A 20,816-nucleotide genomic window follows, 5' to 3' on the forward strand; every position below is an offset into this window, starting at 1 on the left:
GACCCATAGCCAAGTCTAAGTGTTTCTATTTGGTCGAAGGAGGTTTAAGCATTTTACAATGGTGACCTAACTGCTCCCCAGTTGCTGCAACAATTTATGATTTAACCACACACTAATACTAAGTTCACCTTACAAAATGGGTTAATTAAATAAAAGCAGCGCATTTACATCGGGCACACAACAGACCTGAGGAGCAAGATACTCACTGCTTGTTATAATTCTACATTTGGAGGGCATTTTAGCATCAAGGTAACTCTCAATAGAGTTCAACAAAGTTTTTACTGGCCCAAACTTCATGAGGATATCATTATGGGTGGCAGCTTCTGAAACTTGTAAGAGGTGTAAGACAGAGCATGTAGCTTACCTTGGCTTACTTCAGCCATTGCCTATACCGAAAGGGGTTTGGCAAGACGCAACTATGGATTTCATCGAAAAATTATTCTGTTTAAAAGACTTTGACACAGTACTAGTTGTGGTGGACATATTTTCTCAGGGTGGACATTTCATTCCTCTTTCTCACCCTGCAACTATAGCTAAAGCATTCCTAAATGACATCTTTAAGCTACATGGAGTTCCCCATTCAATGGTCTCTAACAAGGATAAGATTTTTATTAGCAATTTTTAGAAAGAGTTTATGAAATTGTTAGGCACTGAGCTTCATTACACTAGTGCCTAGCACCCTCATACCGATGGCCAATCTGAGAGGTTGAATCCGTGTTTAGAAAACTACCTCCATTAGTGGAATTCCGATAGAAGAAGTGAGTGTAGTTATATGGCTCTGTGTTGTTTGATTGGTATGTGGTGCCGGAGAGCTGCATGTGAATAAAAAAACTTTTAATTTTATTTTTTTAATTAAAATTTTAAAATTAAGGATAAGAATTTCAATAAACTTAAATTTAAAGGTAAATGATCAAATTCATTTTGGTTATTAGTGTGCATATGAATACTTTAGAATTTCTAAATTTATAAAATTTAAAGTATAACTTAGTTGTTTATATCCTTAAAAAAAATAGTTGTTTATATCCTTAAAAAAAAAACTTATTTGTTTATAACTAGGTTTGATATACAGTTGCGTTTTGAACTTGTTTAAAATATTTGTTTAAAATGTTTGATAACTCTGAACTTTCAAAGTGTTGAGTAGCACCTTAACTTACATAAAATGTTTAGTTAGCTCATTGAACTTGCGTAATCAATTAATTACTCAGAATTCGAAGTATAACTTATCTATTTATAATTAAGAACAGAATACTATAGCCTATTATAACTTCAAAATTTTATCTAGATAACAAACTGCAACTAAGAACTAATATAACTATTAACCAACTCTGGATGGGAATAGAAGATCTATAATGCCTCTGAGTCTTACCATGTTCTCCTAATCAGGTACTCGGGGTTACCGATTTCTATGAAGATCTATAATGCCTCAGATAAACTAAAAAAAAATGAAACCAAGCAAAGACAATTGCTTAACAAGCCTTCAACACCATTACTATTGAAAAAAAAGAACATACAAATCGGAATGTTAAGAATATTATACACATAAACACAGAAGTTGCCATGTCCAGGAATCTGTGAGCCTTGAATCTTCATAGAAATTCACAAATGCTGATATGCCAAAATCAAACTACAGGAGTTAAAAGAGGCTTCTTCATGAAGTGTGCTTCCAAGTTGCCAATGACAAGGTCGGCCATTTCTTTCCGGGTTTCGACTGTGCCACTTCCAACATGAGGCAAGAGGACTACATTTTCAAGCCCGAATAGCTGCTCAGGTACATGTGGCTCATTTTCAAACACATCTAGTCCTGCACCACCGAGTCTTCCTTCAACTAGAGCAGACACTAGCTCCGCTTCATCCACATGAAGACCTCTCCCAATGTTGATGAGAACTCCCTTCGGACCTAATGCATCCATGACTTCCCGGTTCACAATGTGCCGAGTTTCTTCTGTAAGTGCACATGCAACCACAAGGATATGACAGTTTGCAGCTAACTCAACAACACTTGGATAGTACTTGTATTTAACTTCTGATTTCTCTGTTCTGGAATAGTAACTTATTGGACAGCTAAACCCTTCGGCTCTCTTCGCTATTGCCATCCCGATTCTTCCCAACCCGATAATTCCAACTGTCTTCCCGGTGAACTGAAAAAAAAAACACTACCATTAGAATCAAAGAATCACTAGTGAGTGACAGGAACCAATAAAACACTGCTACTATAGTGCACTGCAGGATGTTAAAGTGCACTGCAGATTCAAGTTCCAAAATTTGAAGGCATAACTTCCATAATGACATTAATGCTAACACACATATAATGATATAAACGCCACCAGATAAAGCACCACAATATAGCCATATAGACAGACTTTATCCAAGTATTTTCCCTCGGTATATGTTGAAAAGAGAAACTCCGCCTGTGAGGGTCACTTGGTGGCATTTACAGCCGGTCCCAAGCCCGGACAAAGGAGGAGGATTGCGGTAGGTTTGTGGCGGCCAGCGTAAAACTTAGCCACATCTTATGACATGAACCAAAATATATGGTTCATGTTAGCCGAAACCGAATCATTTCGGGACTAAGGCTTTGTTGTTATTGTATATGTTGAAAAGAGGCAAGAGAAAATATATGTAAGAACGAAACAGCTGTATTATGAAAATATAGAGAAACTGATAACTATTCATCCTATAGCTTTTACTTCCATACCTATATGGGTACGGCAAAATATGAGACACAGGTACAGGTACGGAAAACGACATTTAAGATACATACGGAATACAGCAAAACAAATATCTCCTTTTTTTTCTTTTAATTATAGGGATATATGGCGAGGGCGAGCCTTGGCGCAACGGTAAACGTTGTTGTCGTGTGACCAAGAGGTCACGGGTTTGAGTCTTAGGAGCGGCCTCTTGCCAAATAAATTGGCAGGGGAAGGCTTGCCCCCAATACACCCTTGTGGTGGGACCCCTCCACGGACCCTCGCTCAGCGGGGACGCGTAGTGCGACCGGGCTGCCTTTTTTTTATAGGGATATTGATGCGGACATCCTAACTGAGATCACTGATCACAGGCGCTCTGGCGAATCCCCAGATATCAGACCCACGGAGGTTATACCTAGGAGGGCGGATCCCCAAGACAAGCAAGCTGGGCGAATCTAGGAGTACGCAAGGAGGCGTATCAACATCTACCCTGGGCGGATCTCTAGGCTTACTTCCTCCCGAAGTAATTCACCAACAACCCTGACAATCCGTACCTGTACCAATGTTGTCAGGGCGTATCACCTATTTTACCCTTTTAGGGATAGCCTTGTTGTAACCCTAGTAGGGGTAATCCTAGTCTTTTGTTACCATTAAGGGAAAGTATTTAAACCCTCATTTTGTAAGAATGACGACAACTTTTAATCAATCAAAAATCATTCTCTTTGAGAACCTAAGGTTTATACCTTGTTATTGGGATTCACTCCTTCTAGTTTAGCTAGAGAAGAACCTCTTTGTTGGTTTACGATTAAAACCTTCATTTATCGCTTTCAATCTGTATCAGATATATGGCAGTGATAATTAGATAAAATTTAGGGGTTTTTAAAAATAACATTACAAAAATAAAGGTTAATATATATAAAAAATTAAATATAAATTCCTAATTTAAATAATTAACTAAACCAGTCCGCATCCATTCTTTTATTTGCAAAAAAAAAAAAAAAAAAAAAATAATAACTAAACGCTAATCATTACTAAATGTTTGTACATGAAATGGTAAAAATGTGTTAGAATAGTATTCCGACTTGTTAGTTTAAATAGTTCCAAGTATTAAATGTTCTTTTTGATGAATTAATGACTTATTAGTTATTATGAATGTTAGTTGTAGTTTTATAATCACTTATAAAAAAAAAAAAGAGATATTTGTTTTCCCTATCCCATAAATATTCCCGGTGTATCAGACACTTGTACATCAACCTATTAGAAATATTGGTGCTTCATAGTTACCAGGAAGCATCACGGTACCAGCCGCAGATTAAGTATTAGAATCAAAATAAACAGTAGAAAAAACTGTTAAATCCCCTACTGATGTGATGAAGAATTTATGAAACAAGCATATAACTTTAACCCTTATTCGCTTAATAGATTGTTCTCTAATTCAAGTTTCTCAATTTCAACACATTCTGCTAAATTAGGCACCGTATTCTGAACTATAACCAATCTCAACTCTCTATGGGGCAATTTTCATCAGGAAGTAATCAAGCAAACATAAAAGAGGCAATGTATAATGTATTGGAACGATCAGAATCCAATAAAGCAATACAAAATCAAAATTGTAAAGGCAGATAAACCTTGGTGGTCAACTTGTAGTCGCCCTTTTTCCACTTGCCACTCCTCACATACCGATCACTCTCACAAAGCCTCCTCAAAACCGCCAGCATCAATCCAAGAGCCAAATCGGCGACGTCATCAGTCAGAACATCAGGTGTGTTTGTTACCCTGATTCCTTTCTCCTTACATTTCGCCAAGTCGACCTTGTCAAGCCCCACGCTATAACTGGAAACAATCTCCAGCTTCGGCAATTGATCGATTAATTCGGCATCAGCTCCGAAGCCTCCGCTACCCACGACGGCTCGGATCGAGTTCTTGTTGGAATTGATGAAGTTTGTCTTGTCTGGGGCGTTTTGTAGCTTGAAAAGAGTGAAACGCTTCTCCAGTTCTTCGACAAGGTAAGGGTAAATTGGAGGGCAGGTCATGAGGACGCCGATTGACTCCATTAGTGGATTTCCGATACAAGAAGTGAGTGTGGCTAGGCTATGGCTTTGTGTTGTTTGGTTGGTATGTAGTGCCGGCGAGCTGCAAATGAATTTTGTTTTTCTCTTCTGATGTTACTTATTGGATCTTATTCTAATTTTCAATTTTCAATTTGCTATATAAAAAAAAAAAATAAGGAATAAATAAAAGTGGGGTTAAGTCTAACGTTTCAATTTTACTCTTAACGTTTAAAATGATATATTTTTACTTCTAATATTTGTAGCAAGAAGCAATTTTATCTGTAACGTTCATAATTTGGATCAATTTTCATTAAACTGTTTGCTCGGTCATGAATCTTACCATCTACACTTTACACGTGCATCATTTTATCAGTAACAAATCACAAACATATGTTGGGATGTGAAAAAAATATAATGTCTTTTGTACGAATTAGATAAAAAAAATTCAAAAAATTCACCGAATTTATAAATATTAATCTTCAATTCTATTATTAAATTACAAATAAACATGAATTCCTTTTTTAAAAACGAATTGATATGCAATTGGTGTAAAATAAAAACAAAAATATATGTATTATTGTCTGAAATTGACCCAAATTATCAATGCTAGGGGTAAAATTGCTCTTGGAATGTTATGGGTAAAATTGTACCATTTTAGACGTTCCCGACCCAATACGTTAGGAGTATTTTTGCACCTTAGCCCCATCAACTATAAGTCTAAAATCAATTAGCTCTTATTCTATAGAAATCAGCAGATTTACCCCTAAACTATGCAATATTCACCAATTAAGCACAAACTAATAGTGACATTTATAATGCTCCTCTGGTCGACACCCTTCATAGACAATACTCCAAAAAAAGGTGAAATTTCCACACTGGTCCAATGTCTTAACAAACTCAACTCCCTCATATTCGTTACACACTCTTCAATGCAGATTTGGATGAACTCATGATTTTGAATTGAGCTTTCTAGGATTTGCCTAAACTTCAATTTCAGTTTCTCCATATGAGAAAGCCTCAAGATTTTCCTCTTCATCTTCAACTGAATTTCCAAAACGATTAGGATCTCTTCGGAGGATTTAGTCCATCGAAGTGGATTCTATCTCCAATGATGCTTTTGAGACTTTCCTTCAACTTCTCGACAGACATAGAAAGCAACTTAGACAGCTAGTTAATTGCTCTCGGGTGAAAGAAACGACAAAATTCTTTGTGGAAGTTTCATTTGGCTTCATTTTGGGTTATTATGGATTGTAATGAGGTAGGGTAAGAGATTGATGAATGTTGAAAAGACACGGTCAGGGAGGCAATTCTATAACCACCTGAGAGACGCTTGGAGACCAATTTACAAAGCGCCATTGATGAAGAAGAGAAGCAGAGGGCTAATTTTGAGAGTTTGAAATGTGTTTAAGGTTAATGAAGATGAGAAGCATAGGGATGATTTTGAGAGCCTGAAACGTGTTTAAGAGGAAAGTAGGAAGAAAGGAAGATTCAATCAATGGTTCATTATGTTCGTGTGTGCTTAATTGGTAGGTATTGCATAGTTTAGGGACTATTTTGCCGATTTATTTAAAATGGGGAGTTAATTCATTTTGCATCTATAGTTTAGGGACCAAATAGGTTTTATGCCCCCATAAAAGTATCTTTTTAGTCATTTCAAAAAAAATCTCTTTAGTCGAAAATAACTTTATTTGGTACGTGAAAAAAAATAACTATAAAAAAAATTATACATGCTTTGCGGAATTTGCAATACAAGTTTGTGATTTAGAAAAACAATCAGTGATTTTCAATTTACGAAAATGAGAGTGTGTATTATATAATTTGGGTATAAATAAAATATTTTAATTTATATTTTTAATTTTTATTATGATAAATGATAATTTTTATTAAAAAAATTTATCTTAGAATATAACTATCTAAATTGAAATCATAAATAATATAGCGTACATTTTATGTTTTCTAATTTGACAATTTATGAAATAAACTGATATTTAAATTCATTTAATATATTGCAATTTGATATGAGAGCTTGTGTTTGTCAATATGTAAATTTAATTTTGTTAACATAAAAACAGTCCTGATTATCATCCGAATTTAATCGTAAAGACCTCTCTCACTCCTATTTTCATTTTTATTTTATTTTTTATTTATAATTTATTATTGATGAGTCTTTTGTTGGAACACATTTCTGTTGAAACACATTTTCATACTAATTTTGATTATGACAAAAATATTAAAGAAAATTAGTATTCCCATAATTAATAACACATTAAAATTAAATATTGATTTATTTGGACTAATGTGTTTGTTAGTGTTTTGATAAATTAAGTGTAAGATTAAAAGAAATAATCAAAGGCCTTAAAAGATGGATCAAAAGCCCATAGATCAACTTCAGCCCAATAGCAAGAAGGATCTAGAAGATCAAAGTCATGTCTCAAGAGAAGACTTATTCGGATGACAGAAAATCAAGGCACAAGAGACAAGATCAGGCGTTAACTCTCTGTAACTAACAATGTATAACTAAATAAGGAAAGATTCAGAAGCTCTAGATGGCTTGTCCCCTGGTCAATCTGGAAACTTTGTCTGATTTGGTTAGACAAAAAGACTGCCTCTATCGAAGATCAGAAGCGTGGCATCTCGGATAAAACAACGGAAAAGAGAAGGAATACAATTGGCTGAGGACACTGTGCTCTAAGGATGAAAGGGATAGAAGAGTCGTTTCCCACAAATGGTTATTTTGAAATTCGAAATAACCAACCTTCAAAGTGTCACTATAAAAGCCTCATTATTTGCTATATTTGGACAAGAGACTATCAACGTTGAATTCAAGAGAGAATCATTTATTGGAGTTCCAAAAGCAAAGCAAAATATATACACACTCATTGTATTCATATGTGTAAAAAGTTCTAAGTTCACTCATTGTGTTCTAAGTTAGAACAAAAGCTATCAATAGCTTAGACATAATTAATATTTGGAAGGTCTGAAGTGACAGTTAATACTAGTCAAACCTTAACGTATGAAATGATGCAAATTTAACATTAACGTTTCCAAACAAGATCAATTTTAGCCATGTGCTATCGAAAATTTGAAAAGAACTGTTATTTAAATGTCACATCGGACCTTCGAAACAAGTTTGTCGATAAATTAAAGTAGTTCCATACATTTTTGGTTGATTTTCTTTTTTGTAACTATATTAATAATACAGTAACATGGTGTTTGTTAGAGGGGATAAAGATACGGGGATACAGATAAAAAAAAATTGAGATAGTTATCTCATGTTTGTTTTAGAGATAAATTAGGGAGATACGAAAAGGATATAAATCTTATCCCTCAAATCTTATACCCAAGAGGGTGTGGTATAAGGAGGTGGGATAAGCGGATGGAAAAGTTAATCTCATCTCTTAAATTAATGTTATGTAATTTAAATAAGGTTAAAATAGCAAAATGTATTATTTTATCCTTATCCTTATCCCATATACCAAACATTGAATAATAATTCTTGACTATTATATTTTTATCCTTATCTCAACCATTTATCTTTATCCCTATCCCAACATTTATCTTTATCCCTATCTCAATAGAATACCAAACGTCCCGTAAATATTCGTTTAATAAAAAAAATTGTGATTAACTTATATGTAACAAATTTAGCTTTTAGCATTGAGGTAACGGGTTCAAGTTTTAGGAGAGCCTTTTGCCAAAAAAATTGACAGGGGAAAGTTTGCCTCAATACACCCTTGTGGTGGGACTCCTCCCCGGACTCTCGTTTAGTAAAGACACGTAGTGCACCGGGCCACCCTTATGTTAGTGATATACTGAATATCTTAGACATAATTGATATATAGAAAGTCTGAAATGGCAGTTAATATCGGTCAAACCAGTTTTTTTCTAATTTTTGATAACGTATGACTATTGCCAACGTTACAGTTAAATTTGCACAATTTTATACGTTACACTAAATCTACACTTCCTTTCAAACTTTATTTGGTGTTATCCTTAAGAGTAGAAACCAGTTATTATATAAAAAATAAATCTTGTTATATATATGAAAAAAATGTGAATTTGGAAGGTTATCAAGTATCAATCCACCCAAATAAAGCATCCATTGGGGATTTTTTTTTTTTTTTTTTTAGATGTTTCAATCTAGGAAAAGAAAAAGGAATGTAAGAAAAAGATAGAAAGAGAGGGGACAAAAATGGTGGTTAACCATATATGTATGTCTGTCTTCCCGGATTCTTTGGAAGCTTTGACCTTTCAAATAAAAAATAAACCATTCACTTCTTTGACTCAAATTAAATTCCATTTTAGTACACTTCTAATTTTAATTTCTCACCAATATGCACCCCACGTTCTATCCCACATCAACTATAGAACTCTGTTATTTGCCTCCACAATTTTATCTGAATCCTCTACAATATATAAAACATCTATATAACACAAACACATTTTCAGGTTTGGTGTTTTTCCTACAACACCAACATTAAACAAATCAAAATATATATTAAAAAAAAAAAAAACAATTTTCATGTTTCTCCTTTGGTTTCTTTTGTCTGTAATTGAATGACAGTAACAAACAATAATGGTCAAAGCTCTTGAACAGGAACAAGAAAATTATAAGTCCAGATTGTATCATTTCAAGGGGATGCATGAGAATTCAGGGGGTTCTCAGCAACAGCAATCAAGGAGCTTTAGCAGCGGTGATAATAATATTTCTAGTGAGGAATTCATTGAGGATGACAAGTTAGTTTCCAGAAGCCAAGGTTCTAGATCATCATCTGATATTTCCGCCGAGAAACAGCAAATTGGTAGTGTTATAACCCGCAACGACAAAGACCCTAAATCCAGAATGACTAAGCCTGAGCCTGGAGCCCCTCCTGCGAGGCTTTCAGGCATGTCTACTTTATCATGTAGATATTGTCTGCTTTATCTCAAGTTCTATTCTTTAAGTCTCGCGGCATCATGTAGATAATATGGTAGTTGCTTGTATGAATCTTGGTTCTTTCTTTTTGTAGAAATGGATCAGATGAAGGAAAGGTTTGCTAAATTGCTTCTGGGAGAGGATATGTCTGGAGGAGGGAAAGGTGTTTGTTCTGCTCTAGCATTGTCTAATGCCATCACAAATCTTGCTGGTATTCATAGCTACAGAAGATCATATGTATATGTGTATGTATTGTGTCGATTTCTTGCATTTTCAATTTCGGTCCTGCTTGCAGCTTCGGTGTTTGGTGAACAATCGCGTCTCGAGCCTATGTCGCCAGATAACAAAGCAAGATGGAGAAGAGAGGTTGATTGGCTTTTATCTGTGAGTGATCACATTGTTGAATTAGTTCCTTCTCAGCAGAAAAACAAGGATGGATCAATTATGGAGGTAATTGTCTTTTCTTCGCCTAAAACTGTCTTCCCTTTCTTCTTCTAATCCTATGTCTTTCTGATTTAACAGATAATGAAGACACAGCAACGAACTGATCTTCTTATGAACATTCCTGCCTTGCGGAAGCTCGACACGATGCTTACTGTAAGTAAACAACTATTTGGTATTTTGGTTTGAATGTGGATTAGAACTAATGGTTTCTGCAATGTGAAGGATTGCTATGATAACTTCAAAGATCAAAATGAATTTTCCTATGTTTCGAAAGATGCTCCGGACTCGGAAAAAGGAAACACAAAGAGAAATGATAAATGGTGGCTACCTACTGTTAAAGTACCTCCAAATGGTCTATCAGAAGGATCAAGAAAATTTCTGCAATATCAGAAAGATTGTGTCAACCAAGTCCTGAAAGCCGCCATGGCGATAAATGCTCAAGTTCTATCAGAAATGGAGGTTCCTGAAAACTACATTGAATCCCTCCCCAAGGTAAGCAGACATAGGCATAGGCATTTTGATTGAAATGTTTATGTCACAATCACAAACAATTCGTGATTTCTTTTGGTTTCCATTTTCGATACTGGCAGAACGGAAGAGCAAGCCTTGGGGACTTGATTTACAGGAGTATTACAGTTGAATACTTTGATCCTGATCAGTTCCTGTCAACCATGGATTTATCATCAGAACACAAAATTCTTGACCTTAAGAACAGAATGGAGGCTTCTATAGTGATTTGGAAGAGGAAAATGATCCAGAAAGACGGAAAATCAACTTGGGGTTCAGCTGTTAGCTTGGAGAAGAGAGAACTCTTCGAGGAAAGAGCGGAAACCATCTTACTGATCATCAAGCAACGCTTTCCTGGAATTCCTCAATCTTCACTAGACATTAGCAAGATTCAGTTCAACCCAGTAAGCACATAAAATCATAAATCTTTTGCTGACAGGACACTCAACTAAACACGAATAATCTCTGTTTACTTAACAGGATGTAGGACAGGCGCTTCTCGAAAGCTATTCGCGAATTCTAGAAAGCTTGGCCTACACAGTGATGTCCCGAATCGAAGATGTGCTGTATGCAGACTATGTGACTCGAAATCCATCCTGTGCCGGACAGTCGAGGAACTCTTTCAAAGACACATCTCAAGAGAATCTAATGATGATGGATGATGCTTCGGGCGGTGAGACACCAAACGCCATGACATTGTCGGATTTCATGGGTTGGAATTTCGATTCGAATGAAGATGCAAAGAAGGAACCTGGAAATTCTGAAGAAATAGTGAAAGAAGATATGAAGTTTTCTGAGAAAATTGCTAACATTGTGACCATTAGGAAACCTTCCTATCTTGAGAACTTGGGAGGTCAAAGAAGCCCGACGGCACGCCATTGATACCAGGAAGAAGAAGAAAGAGATATAGAGGAAGTGAGCAAAGCCTAGAATTGACATTATGGAATTTTGGAGTTCGGTTTTGTTTTTCTGTTTTTCTAGCTGGTTTTGATTCTATTTGCTTCCTTTTGTAAATAGGGAAGATATAAGCCATTTATGTATACTTATCTATATAACCTATACAATTTTTCATCTGTGAAACAAGTGCATATATGAATTGTTCCACTGAAATACCATTCTTCAACTCTACAGGCAGCTGGCCCGGGTGTCACGGAGGATCTGTCGACCTCTCCGTCTCCCGAAATATTCAGAATCCGTCTCAGATTTGACATCAGTGACGGAATCTCCGACAAAATAATTCGTCATGTACAATTAATTGCATTTTTAAGTAACATTTTATGATCAAACAAAGGGCAGAAAAAACTGAACATTAAGGAATATGTTTGAATTAATAAGCAAGATTATGAGAAAACAAAGTATACAAAGGGGAGATACATACACAGGAAAAAAGAGTAATTAAAATTAGATCTTGCCACGTGGACCGAGCTTAGGTGGAAGTTGTGGGCCCTTCTTGATAGGAAGTTGATCACCAGTAGCTGTAGCACTGAGGTAAGCAAGAGTAGAGCCACCTCCCAATATCAAAAACTTGAGCAATAATCCTCTCTTTGTGAAAGGAGCTGCAAATGTCTCAAAGAACTTACTCTGCAAAATTCAAATAATTCTGAGTCAGAATTTGAATAATCAGCTTTCATAACTCAGTTGGTTAGAGCACCCGTTTAGTAAGCGGGAGGTCTTGAGTTCGACTCTCAATGAAAGCATATACATTATTTTTTTTTCCCTTTTTAATTTTGGGTACATTTTACATGAAAATACCTGGAGAGGGTTATATGGAGAAGGAGCATCTGAACCGTACAAGTCCCACTGGCCGGTAGTATTACCCAAATCCTCTAAATCAAAGTAGACACTCTTGTCACCATACTTAGCCACTACACCACCACTTCTATGAAATCACCAAACAATAATTAATAGAATTAAATTCAACAAACCCTAAGTTGAAAATCATAAATTTAGGCATTGTTTTTTGGGGTACCTGATGTTTTTGGGTCTGAAGCTGTGGCGAGATGGCTTCAAATGGAGCTTAGTTCCGGTGAGGGAGCTGCCACCAAGGCCCTTCACAGTGGTTGCAGGTTGAACAGAAGCAAAAGTAGTTGCTAATGATGCCATGGCCTGGTTTTGGTTCCTGTGACTGTGATTCACTTGGGAATAACTTGAGGAGGGGTGATTTGGAACTGGCTACTTTTGATGTTTTGCAAGGATTTCAGCTACACCACGTGGCATGATGGGTTTCTTTGGAGAGATATTCCGAGTCATTTTTGTGGTGTCTTGTGGATTCATGTTGGATAAGCCTATCCGTTTTGGATTTCCACTCAAATATTGGTTTATAAATTATTAAATATTGGTTTAAAAATATTTTAAATAAAGGCAGATTGTTTAGTATAAGATCATGTAATGTTTAAATTTGTCTCTTAACTAAGAAAATTAATTTCCAACTAATTTAATATTTTTAGGTTGTGATCATACACTTTAAAGTTAAACTTAACGAACAATTATACAAAAGATTCAAAAATTAAAAAATTCATATTGGATTCCTAACTCAATTAAAGTTTAACTAGTTGAATCAATGACACTATAAAAGTAAAAATTAACATAACGATTTAATATTTTTTTTTTCTTTTTTTATTAACTTTTTAGAAATATATTTTCATTTGGAAAGGAAAGTATTAATTACAACTAGACCTCGGCATGGGCCGGGTTCGAACCGGATCTGTCGGGCTTTTAATAAAACCTGATAAGCCTAAGCCCAGCCCAAGCCTACACTAATTAGAGTCGGGTTCGGACTCGGGCCTAAAAAAGAATCTCAAACCCGTCCACCCAAACCCATATCTATATTTAAAAAAATCAATTAAAATGAAATAATAAGGTGTAGGAGCTGAAAAAAAAAAGAAAAAATTAGGCTAAATAGGTTCCAATTACCAATAGAAAAAAATTAAGGTCGAATGGCTTGATAGCACCAGCGCATAGAGTTTAACGGCTTAATAAACAGTAGTGCAATTGAAAGGCTCAGTAGCATATATACATAAAGTTCTAAGACATAAAAATGCGGTTCACCATTCAACTATTTAATCTCCCCTCAACTCAAAACAGCATTTCCTAGAGAACGGGTCAGGCCGGGCCGGGCCCAACGGATATTCATATAGCTCAACCCCGTTCATTTTCTAGGTGGGTTTATTCGGGCTTAAGCCGGACCGGGCCTGACATTAATTTTATGTGTCCAGACCCGGCTAAATGGATCTGGGCTCGGATCGGACGGATGGGCTTATCGGTCCATGCCGAGGTCTAATTACAACTGAAAATTACATTAATTCTGTTAGTGAAATTGTGATAAACGCTGTAAGAAATTAAAAGCTAAAATAAGGAGTTATGCGAAGGGAAATCGAAATTAAGAGCCAAATTTAGAATGGTTATTGAGCGAATAATCGACCCGAATCGCAGTGCAAACGAAATGGAAATGACAACGATTGAGGGTTGGAAATTGGAGCAAATATCAAGCTCATAACAAGTCAAACTCAGTTGCAGAAAATCGAGTAAAGGGCAAGTGGAATCAATTCTAGAAACAAAATAAAGGACTGAAAACTTGGAAAACGATGGCAGGAGTAATTCGAATAGGGATGCAACTGGGGCGGGGAATACCCGTACCCGTCGGGGCCCCGCCCTGATGGGGCGGGGATTCCCCGCCCCGTTTCTTAGCAGGGACGGGGACGGGGACCAATATGGTCCCCGTAGGCGGGTACGGGGCGGGGCCGGGAAATGGTATCCCCGCCCCGCGGGGATCCCCATACTCGTAAAGCCCCGACGGGGAATCCCCGTTTAATCCCCGTTTATAAATAAAATGCTAAAACATTTACTTAAAATGTAAGCATGGAGAATCGAACTATAACCCATTAAAATCAACTCATTCTATTTTTTTTGTTAATCTTTCACTAAGTAAGTAACAAATATTAAATTTTTTAAATATTAGAATTTCTAAATAAATATCTTTAGCAGCTCTTTACCCTTCTCTGCTTCCTTTTCTAAGGTTTTATCTCCACCCTTCTCTGTAACTTTTATATATTTGTAATGATTTAATGTTTTCTATAAACATTTAATGGTTTAGTGTTTATTAATTATTTTATGTCTTTTAGTTAATTTTTTTTATAATTGATAATTTTGTACGAAATGGGTAAACGGGGATTCCCCGTACCCGCGGGGATTCCCGTGGGGCGGGGACGGGGACAGTTTTTGTCCCCATTTAGTTGACGGGGACGGGGACGGGGAATCCCCGTTTAGGCGGGGACGGGGATGGGAAACCGAATCCCCGCCCCGCCCCGTTTACATCCCTAAATTCGAATAACTATATCCAAAAATGAGGGATAAAGTGTATGTTTGAGGATGATTCAAGAACTTAAAGACTATTACAACAATGATGAAAACTTGGGCAAAGTTGGCTTGAGAAAACTGTATTTGAGCTAATAAAGAATTGAATTAGAGTAAATTGGAGGCTTGAAATGTGATCAAAGGGTTTGGGGATCAATGGTCAGGGCTTGGAGAAATTAATAATGGTTGTAATCACAAGTTTAAAGTCAAATAATTTTGATTGAAGAGTTGTTTCTGGTTTTTGTTTGGTGCCCCAGTTGAAGATAAAGAATGAACATGTATTTATAGTTGTTGTCACTTGAAGAACAAGGAATTACACAACTTCCGCAACCATAACTTCCTAAAATCTCTACCCATGTTCTCTATTATCTCAATTTATAGACTTGGAGCTAAAAATGTGTGTTAATGGATGTGAAAATGGCTAAAAATCCAGATTAAAACAATTAGCCACGTTTTTCAATTTTGTGATAAACAATCATTTTCAACCGAATATAATGTCCTCAATACGAATCTGTTTGAGTTCCATAAATATTCCATGGCTTCATTTTGAGCAGTAGATATAGGATTCCACGTTATTTCAGCAAGATTCTATCATTTGATATCCCCAAAAAATAAGGTTTTTAGAGTTTATGTTCTGAAAATTAGGAGCTGATTTTCCTCTCTTTTTCTATTTTCTTTCCTTTTCTTTTTTAACTTTTGATTTTTATTTTGTTTTTAATATTTCATTTTTAAACGTTATCTTCTTTTTATAATAATCTGTTTCTTAATAACAATTGAAAATTTCGCCTCCAACAATTGTCCATTTTTATGTGTAAAAATAAGATCTACTCAAAGAGTGCATGATGAGTCTCGAACCAAGAAATTGGACAAACTATAAAAAAATTACATATTTTATTAATCTTTAAGATGTGTTTGGTTTATATGTTAGCCAATAGTTGTTTGGTGTTGTTGTGGGCTGTTTGTTCTTAGTTAATTAATAATTAGTATTTGATAAAATAACGATGAAATGTTGGTATTAGTATCTAAAATGTTTAATATAGATATACTTTAAATTAATCGGTAAATAAATTAAAAAAATAATATAAAAAATAACCTAAATTACTAAATAAAAATTAAAAACAATAATTTATTGAAAGGAGAAAATCTTATTCTTTCAGAAATTGTATTATAAGGATAGGAATAGCATTAAAAAGGCTTAAAGCATTATTTGGCCCATGACCTATTCAAAATTGTGTCATTTGGCCTCTGATCTATTATTTGGTCACATTTGGCCATTGACCTATCTCATTTGGTGAAATTTCACCCAATTTGTTTGAATACTTAACGGAATCGTTATCTTATTGATAAGTAACGATATTTTGACACTTAAACTTGAAACATGATATTTTTTAAAGTTTTTTTTCATATTATGTGGAAATAATTAATTAGATTAAAAAAAAGAAAAAAACAAAAAACAAATCCTAAACTAAAATCTATTAAGTTCAAGTGTCAAAATATCGTTACTTATCAATGAGATAATGATTCTGTTAAGTTTGAATCCAAATTGGATAAAAGTTCACCAATTTGGAATAGATCAGGGGCCAAATGTGACCAAATAATAGGTCATGGGCCAAATGATAAAATTTTGAATAGATCAGGGACCAAACAGTGCTTTAAACCCATTAAAAAATATATTATAGAAATAAGGACAATTTTATTAAAATCATATAAATACAAACAATTTTTGTGGTGAAAGAAAAAAATCGGACTCTAAAAGCTATTATTTCCATTAAAAAGTTAAAAGTCGTTGTTTTATAAACCTAACTAAGTATCATGTTTCATATTGTTTGGAGTAAAGAACTAAAACATGCTCCTGAAATAAACATCCATGTGATTATCAAATAAATCTAGAATAAAAGTTTATTCGCCTCATGTAATATCTAAAATCTTATCATTTGATCCTGTCAATTATTTAGTAATACTTACCCCCATGCAGTATTATCATATGTGACATTTAACATATTTTTAATGAAAAACTAACTTGATTTGTTAAATTTTGTCACATGATACAATTTTTGACACGTGACATGTAAATATAGCAATTTTTTATTTTTTTGACCTAATACATTTCCAATCCTCTGAAATTGTCTAAAAACTGCAATTGACCCCTGAACTTCAAAAAGTTACGATTAACCCACTCAACTTTCTTATTTGGGACAAATAACTCCTCAAAAAATTGGAACTTCAAAACGTTATAACCAACCTCACTGTGACATGGAATTTGAGGGGTTATTTGTTCTAAATAAGCAAGTTGAGAAGGTTAATTGTAACATTTTAAAGTTTATGAGTTAATTGTAGTTTTTTGACAATTTCGAAAAGCTGAGAATGTATTATTTCATTTTTTTTTTCATAAGACTTAATGTATGGATAAATAATAAAAATTAATTCTTTATTTATCCGCATATTAAATTAGATGAAAAAAATAAAAAATATCATTTATATATGTTATGTGTAAAAAATTATGCAATGTGACAAAATTTAACAAATCAATTAATTTTCAATTCAAAATGGGTTAACAGTCACTAATGGAAATACATCAGAAATAAAATGGGTAAATAACACCAATGGCAATTGAACTTTACCCATTTTAACATTGTGGCCATTAAACTTCAATTATTAACGGCATGACTATTGAACTTTACACTTTTTAACACCGGCGGCGACTGAACTTTAACTAGCTCAAAATGATCGTTAACGACCTCAAAATGAAAATATTCAAGAATTAAAGTTGTTTAAAATGATATTTACCATGAAACCACATTTTTTATTTTTTAAAATCACATTTTTTTGAGATTTCTCTTTCTAAAAATTCACTATCTCTCCTAACCAAACAACACGACGTCAAAACGAAAATTTTCAAGAATTAAAATTCTTTAAAATATCATTAAATCTTCAAAAAAATTTATTTTGAGACTTTCAACGGTCGTTTTGAGGCGTTGAGTATCCACAAGTGTTAAAAAGTGTAAAGTTCAGAAGTCATACCGTTAATAATTGAAGTTCAGCGGCCACAATGTTAAAATGGGTAAAGTTCAGTGGCCATGAGTGTAATTTACCCGAAGTAAAATGTTTCCAAATGATACTAAAAGATGAAAATGATAAAATTTTAGATACTATAGGGCCCAAATAGAAATTTAATCCGATAAATCTTAAATAATAAAAATGGATAAGGTGCAAAAATACCACTAACTTTTACCGTCGGTAGCAATTTTACCTCTAACATCTAAAATATTATATAATTTTATCCATAACGTTGACAACCAAGAGCAATTTTACCCACAACTTGACAAGTTGGGCAATTTGAAAATTAATTGATCAAACTGTTTTCTCGGTCATGAATATTGTTATCTACATTTCACATGTGTGTCCTTTTATAACTCACTAGAAACAGAACACAAACATATGATTATATGTGAAAAAAGTTAAAAATAATTTTTTTGAAAATATACGGTCTTTTATACGAATTGGACAAAAAAATTTAAATATTTTACTGAATTTATAAATATTAATCTGAAATTTTATTAAATTATAAAAAATATGAAATCTTTTTTTCATATCCAATTGTTTGGTGCAGAATAAAGAATAAATATTTGTATTTTATAATAATATTAGAGATAAAATTATGTTAGGGTTTTAAATGTTTTTTACATCTTAAGAAAAACAAAAACAAAAAAGCGCACCATTGATCATGTACCCAGTAGTAGAATAGTATTTCCCATCCCCTAAAAACCGAACACCCAATCCGCAAAGATAACCAACAAAACCTCTCCTTCCCTTCTTATCCCCAAAATCCCAAAACTCAAACAGGAAAACTAAGCACAATGTTACTAACAATGTCAATGTCCCTCACTTCCTCACTCAATTCCCTCACCCTTTCTTCTCCTTTCCTCCATGGCTCAACTCCACTTTCTAATCTCTCAAAACCAACTACATCTCTTTCCTTTCCTCCCCCAAAACCCTTTTCTTTCCTACCTTCAATCAAGGCCATGAGGTCTATGCAAGGCAAAGTCGTCTGCGCATCAAGTGACAAGACTGTGGCCGTTGAGGTTACTCGATTGGCTCCGCATCCTAAGTACAAGAGAAGGGTTAGAAAGAAGAAGAAGTTTCAGGCTCACGACCCGGAGAACCAGTTCAAAGTTGGTGACTTGGTTCAGCTTGAAAAAAGCAAACCCATTAGCAAGACTAAGGCTTTTATTGCTATCCCAGTTCCTCCTAGACAGAAGAAGGAAAAGAACGAAAGTCCAGAGGGAACTGTTCCTCAGGAGCTTGGGATTCCATTGGAGACTCAACAGGATTTGCAAGCTTAATTTGAGGTCTGTTTGCTGTAATTGTGCTTATCCTTTTGATTCTTGAGATGTAGTTTGATACTTTTCAATGATGATGTTTGGATTTCGGTGTAATTTAATGGTTAGAGAATAAATTTGTTTCATATGTTTGTTTGCATTATAGTACTAATCCGATGATTCTTTTCCATTTTTTGTTTTCCTTGAAATAAGAACCACAAGGGGCTAAATGTAGATACTTGATTTTGGTGAGTAGGTGTATTAAGGACCATAGCATTTTTCCCTTTAGTGTCTTTAGTGTCAAAAGAGATAGAAGATTCTTAATTTTGAAGGTGTCATTGAGTTCATTAGGATCCGAAAACTCCTGGTCTTAAATTGAATTTTCAGTCAGTATTTCTTGTATGGTTTATAGTGACTTTGAATGTATTTGAATGCTCAATTGCAATTGTGGATTCTATCCTAACGTTAACGTTCAAATGTGTGATAATGGATGGAAAAGGAATTCTTGTAAGTTTCCATATTCTGGATTGAAATTGGTGTTAATCGGTTGCGGTATAGTTTGCTAATCTGTTTTAGTTGTTGAGATTTATGTCATTATGTTCTTTTAGTGTCTCTAGATTTCATCAATCACCTTTGGTGCTGCATTGGTTCTTCTTTGAGTCATTGTTTACTTGTAACTTTTAGAGCCATTTTATGAGAAGAACGAGTACCAGAAGAATGACAGTTTTGTGTGTCTGTGTGGGGGTGTGTATTAATTACTTCCTAGATAGATTTTATTCTCTTTTGCTCATGGATCACTTTTGTACCTTTACAATGAATTTATTGCTCCTGTGTTGCGTTCAGTCTCTTGTTTTCTGCGGGTACTTTTAGTTGGGATTTGTATAATGGCTAAATGAGTTCAACTATGGATATAAACTATGAAGTGGAACCACTTTGTGCTTGAGAATTGAATAATATTAATGACGAATGGGGCTTTCGCATCAGCTGTGTAATGTGCATTGCATTGGCAACTGGCCACGAGATTAGCTTTAATTCAGAAAATTTTCATAGATGTGTTTGATGGTTCCTACTAATCCCAAGATTTTGAATGGAAGACGCTGTAATTTTGTATATCAGAAGAGATGGAAATGCATGTTTTATGATGTGTTTATCTTCTTTCTTTCTCTGCCTTTTCTGAATGGCAATGCTGGGTTTGAATCATGCTTTCTGCTTTAGGTAGCTTCAGTAATGAGTGTGAACAATACTGAACGTAAGTGCAAGTATAATTTGGTTAACTTCCAAGCACTCATACAATATTATCGTTATGCAATATTCATTTTGAATCTTTCCAAGGAGCAGGATATGCATTTGTTAATTTGTAACAACCCGTTTCTGAGGCGATGGTACCGGGATAGGAGGCTTTAGTAAGGAGTAGAAATGAACGGAATCCCACATTAGAAATGAAGAGGGAGTGATTGAGCTATATTAATAAGGTGGGTTTCCAATATATATATGAACATGTTTTAAACATGAGGTCTAAGGAATGAAACTTGGGCCAGAG

The 20,816-nt window shown here is 34.7% G+C and overlaps 4 protein-coding genes and 1 non-coding gene across 6 annotated transcripts; 3 read left to right on the plus strand and 2 right to left on the minus strand.

Moving 5' to 3' along the window:
* Positions 1-1,462: 1,462 nt before the first annotated feature.
* Positions 1,463-4,861, minus strand: LOC136224597 (glyoxylate/hydroxypyruvate/pyruvate reductase 2KGR-like). Its single transcript, XM_066012972.1, has 2 exons — positions 4,316-4,861; positions 1,463-2,138 (listed from the first exon to the last, which is right to left on the minus strand). The coding sequence occupies exons 1-2, from the start codon at positions 4,739-4,741 to the stop codon at positions 1,620-1,622; spliced, it is 945 nt and encodes a 314-aa protein (XP_065869044.1). The 5' UTR covers positions 4,742-4,861; the 3' UTR covers positions 1,463-1,619.
* Positions 4,862-9,314: 4,453 nt separating this feature from the next.
* On the plus strand, positions 9,315-11,581 carry LOC136224041 (rop guanine nucleotide exchange factor 12). The gene is made up of 7 exons (XM_066012255.1): positions 9,315-9,624; positions 9,748-9,864; positions 9,949-10,103; positions 10,176-10,250; positions 10,320-10,589; positions 10,688-11,008; positions 11,085-11,581. Exons 1-7 carry the CDS (start codon positions 9,315-9,317, stop codon positions 11,484-11,486), a joined length of 1,650 nt encoding a protein of 549 aa, XP_065868327.1. The 3' UTR covers positions 11,487-11,581.
* Positions 11,582-11,907: 326 nt separating this feature from the next.
* LOC136221625 (photosystem I reaction center subunit VI-1, chloroplastic-like) lies at positions 11,908-12,798 on the minus strand. 2 transcript variants are annotated; one of them, XM_066009018.1, is made up of 3 exons: positions 12,574-12,798; positions 12,357-12,480; positions 11,908-12,185 (listed from the first exon to the last, which is right to left on the minus strand). In XM_066009018.1, exons 1-3 carry the CDS (start codon positions 12,705-12,707, stop codon positions 12,006-12,008), a joined length of 438 nt encoding a protein of 145 aa, XP_065865090.1. In that variant the 5' UTR covers positions 12,708-12,798; the 3' UTR covers positions 11,908-12,005. The 2 variants fall into 2 exon arrangements, with proteins under 2 accessions (XP_065865090.1, XP_065865089.1); XM_066009017.1 differs by having other exon boundaries at positions 12,357-12,483; positions 12,574-12,788.
* Positions 12,228-12,301, plus strand: TRNAT-AGU (transfer RNA threonine (anticodon AGU)). The gene has a single exon. It is a non-coding gene; the product is annotated as a tRNA-Thr (tRNA).
* A 5,927-nt stretch (positions 12,799-18,725) lies between the features above and the next one.
* On the plus strand, positions 18,726-19,436 carry LOC136221652 (small ribosomal subunit protein uS17c). Its single transcript, XM_066009059.1, has one exon. The coding sequence runs from the start codon at positions 18,815-18,817 to the stop codon at positions 19,298-19,300; it is 486 nt and encodes a 161-aa protein (XP_065865131.1). The 5' UTR covers positions 18,726-18,814; the 3' UTR covers positions 19,301-19,436.
* The last annotated feature ends 1,380 nt before the right edge of the window (positions 19,437-20,816 follow it).

This window comes from Euphorbia lathyris, chromosome 3 (assembly GCF_963576675.1).
Source record: "Euphorbia lathyris chromosome 3, ddEupLath1.1, whole genome shotgun sequence".
Lineage (NCBI taxonomy): Eukaryota > Viridiplantae > Streptophyta > Magnoliopsida > Malpighiales > Euphorbiaceae > Euphorbia > Euphorbia lathyris.

Excerpts from the sequence above, each read along its gene's own strand:
- LOC136224597 (XM_066012972.1), bottom strand. The coding sequence starts at position 4,741 with ATGGAGTCAATCGGCGTCCTCATGACCTGCCCTCCAATTTACCCTTAC. Across the intron at positions 2,139-4,315 it reads ACTACAAGTTGACCACCAAG|TTCACCGGGAAGACAGTTGG; the intron begins GTTTATCTGCCT and ends TTTTTTTTTCAG.
- LOC136224041 (XM_066012255.1), top strand. The coding sequence starts at position 9,315 with ATGGTCAAAGCTCTTGAACAGGAACAAGAAAATTATAAGTCCAGATTG. Across the intron at positions 9,865-9,948 it reads TGCCATCACAAATCTTGCTG|CTTCGGTGTTTGGTGAACAA; the intron begins GTATTCATAGCT and ends TCCTGCTTGCAG. Across the intron at positions 10,251-10,319 it reads AGCTCGACACGATGCTTACT|GATTGCTATGATAACTTCAA; the intron begins GTAAGTAAACAA and ends TGCAATGTGAAG.
- LOC136221625 (XM_066009017.1), bottom strand. The coding sequence starts at position 12,707 with ATGGCATCATTAGCAACTACTTTTGCTTCTGTTCAACCTGCAACCACT. Across the intron at positions 12,484-12,573 it reads TTCAGACCCAAAAACATCAG|AAGTGGTGGTGTAGTGGCTA; the intron begins GTACCCCAAAAA and ends GTGATTTCATAG. Across the intron at positions 12,186-12,356 it reads CTCCATATAACCCTCTCCAG|AGTAAGTTCTTTGAGACATT; the intron begins GTATTTTCATGT and ends TGAATTTTGCAG.
- LOC136221652 (XM_066009059.1), top strand. The coding sequence starts at position 18,815 with ATGTTACTAACAATGTCAATGTCCCTCACTTCCTCACTCAATTCCCTC.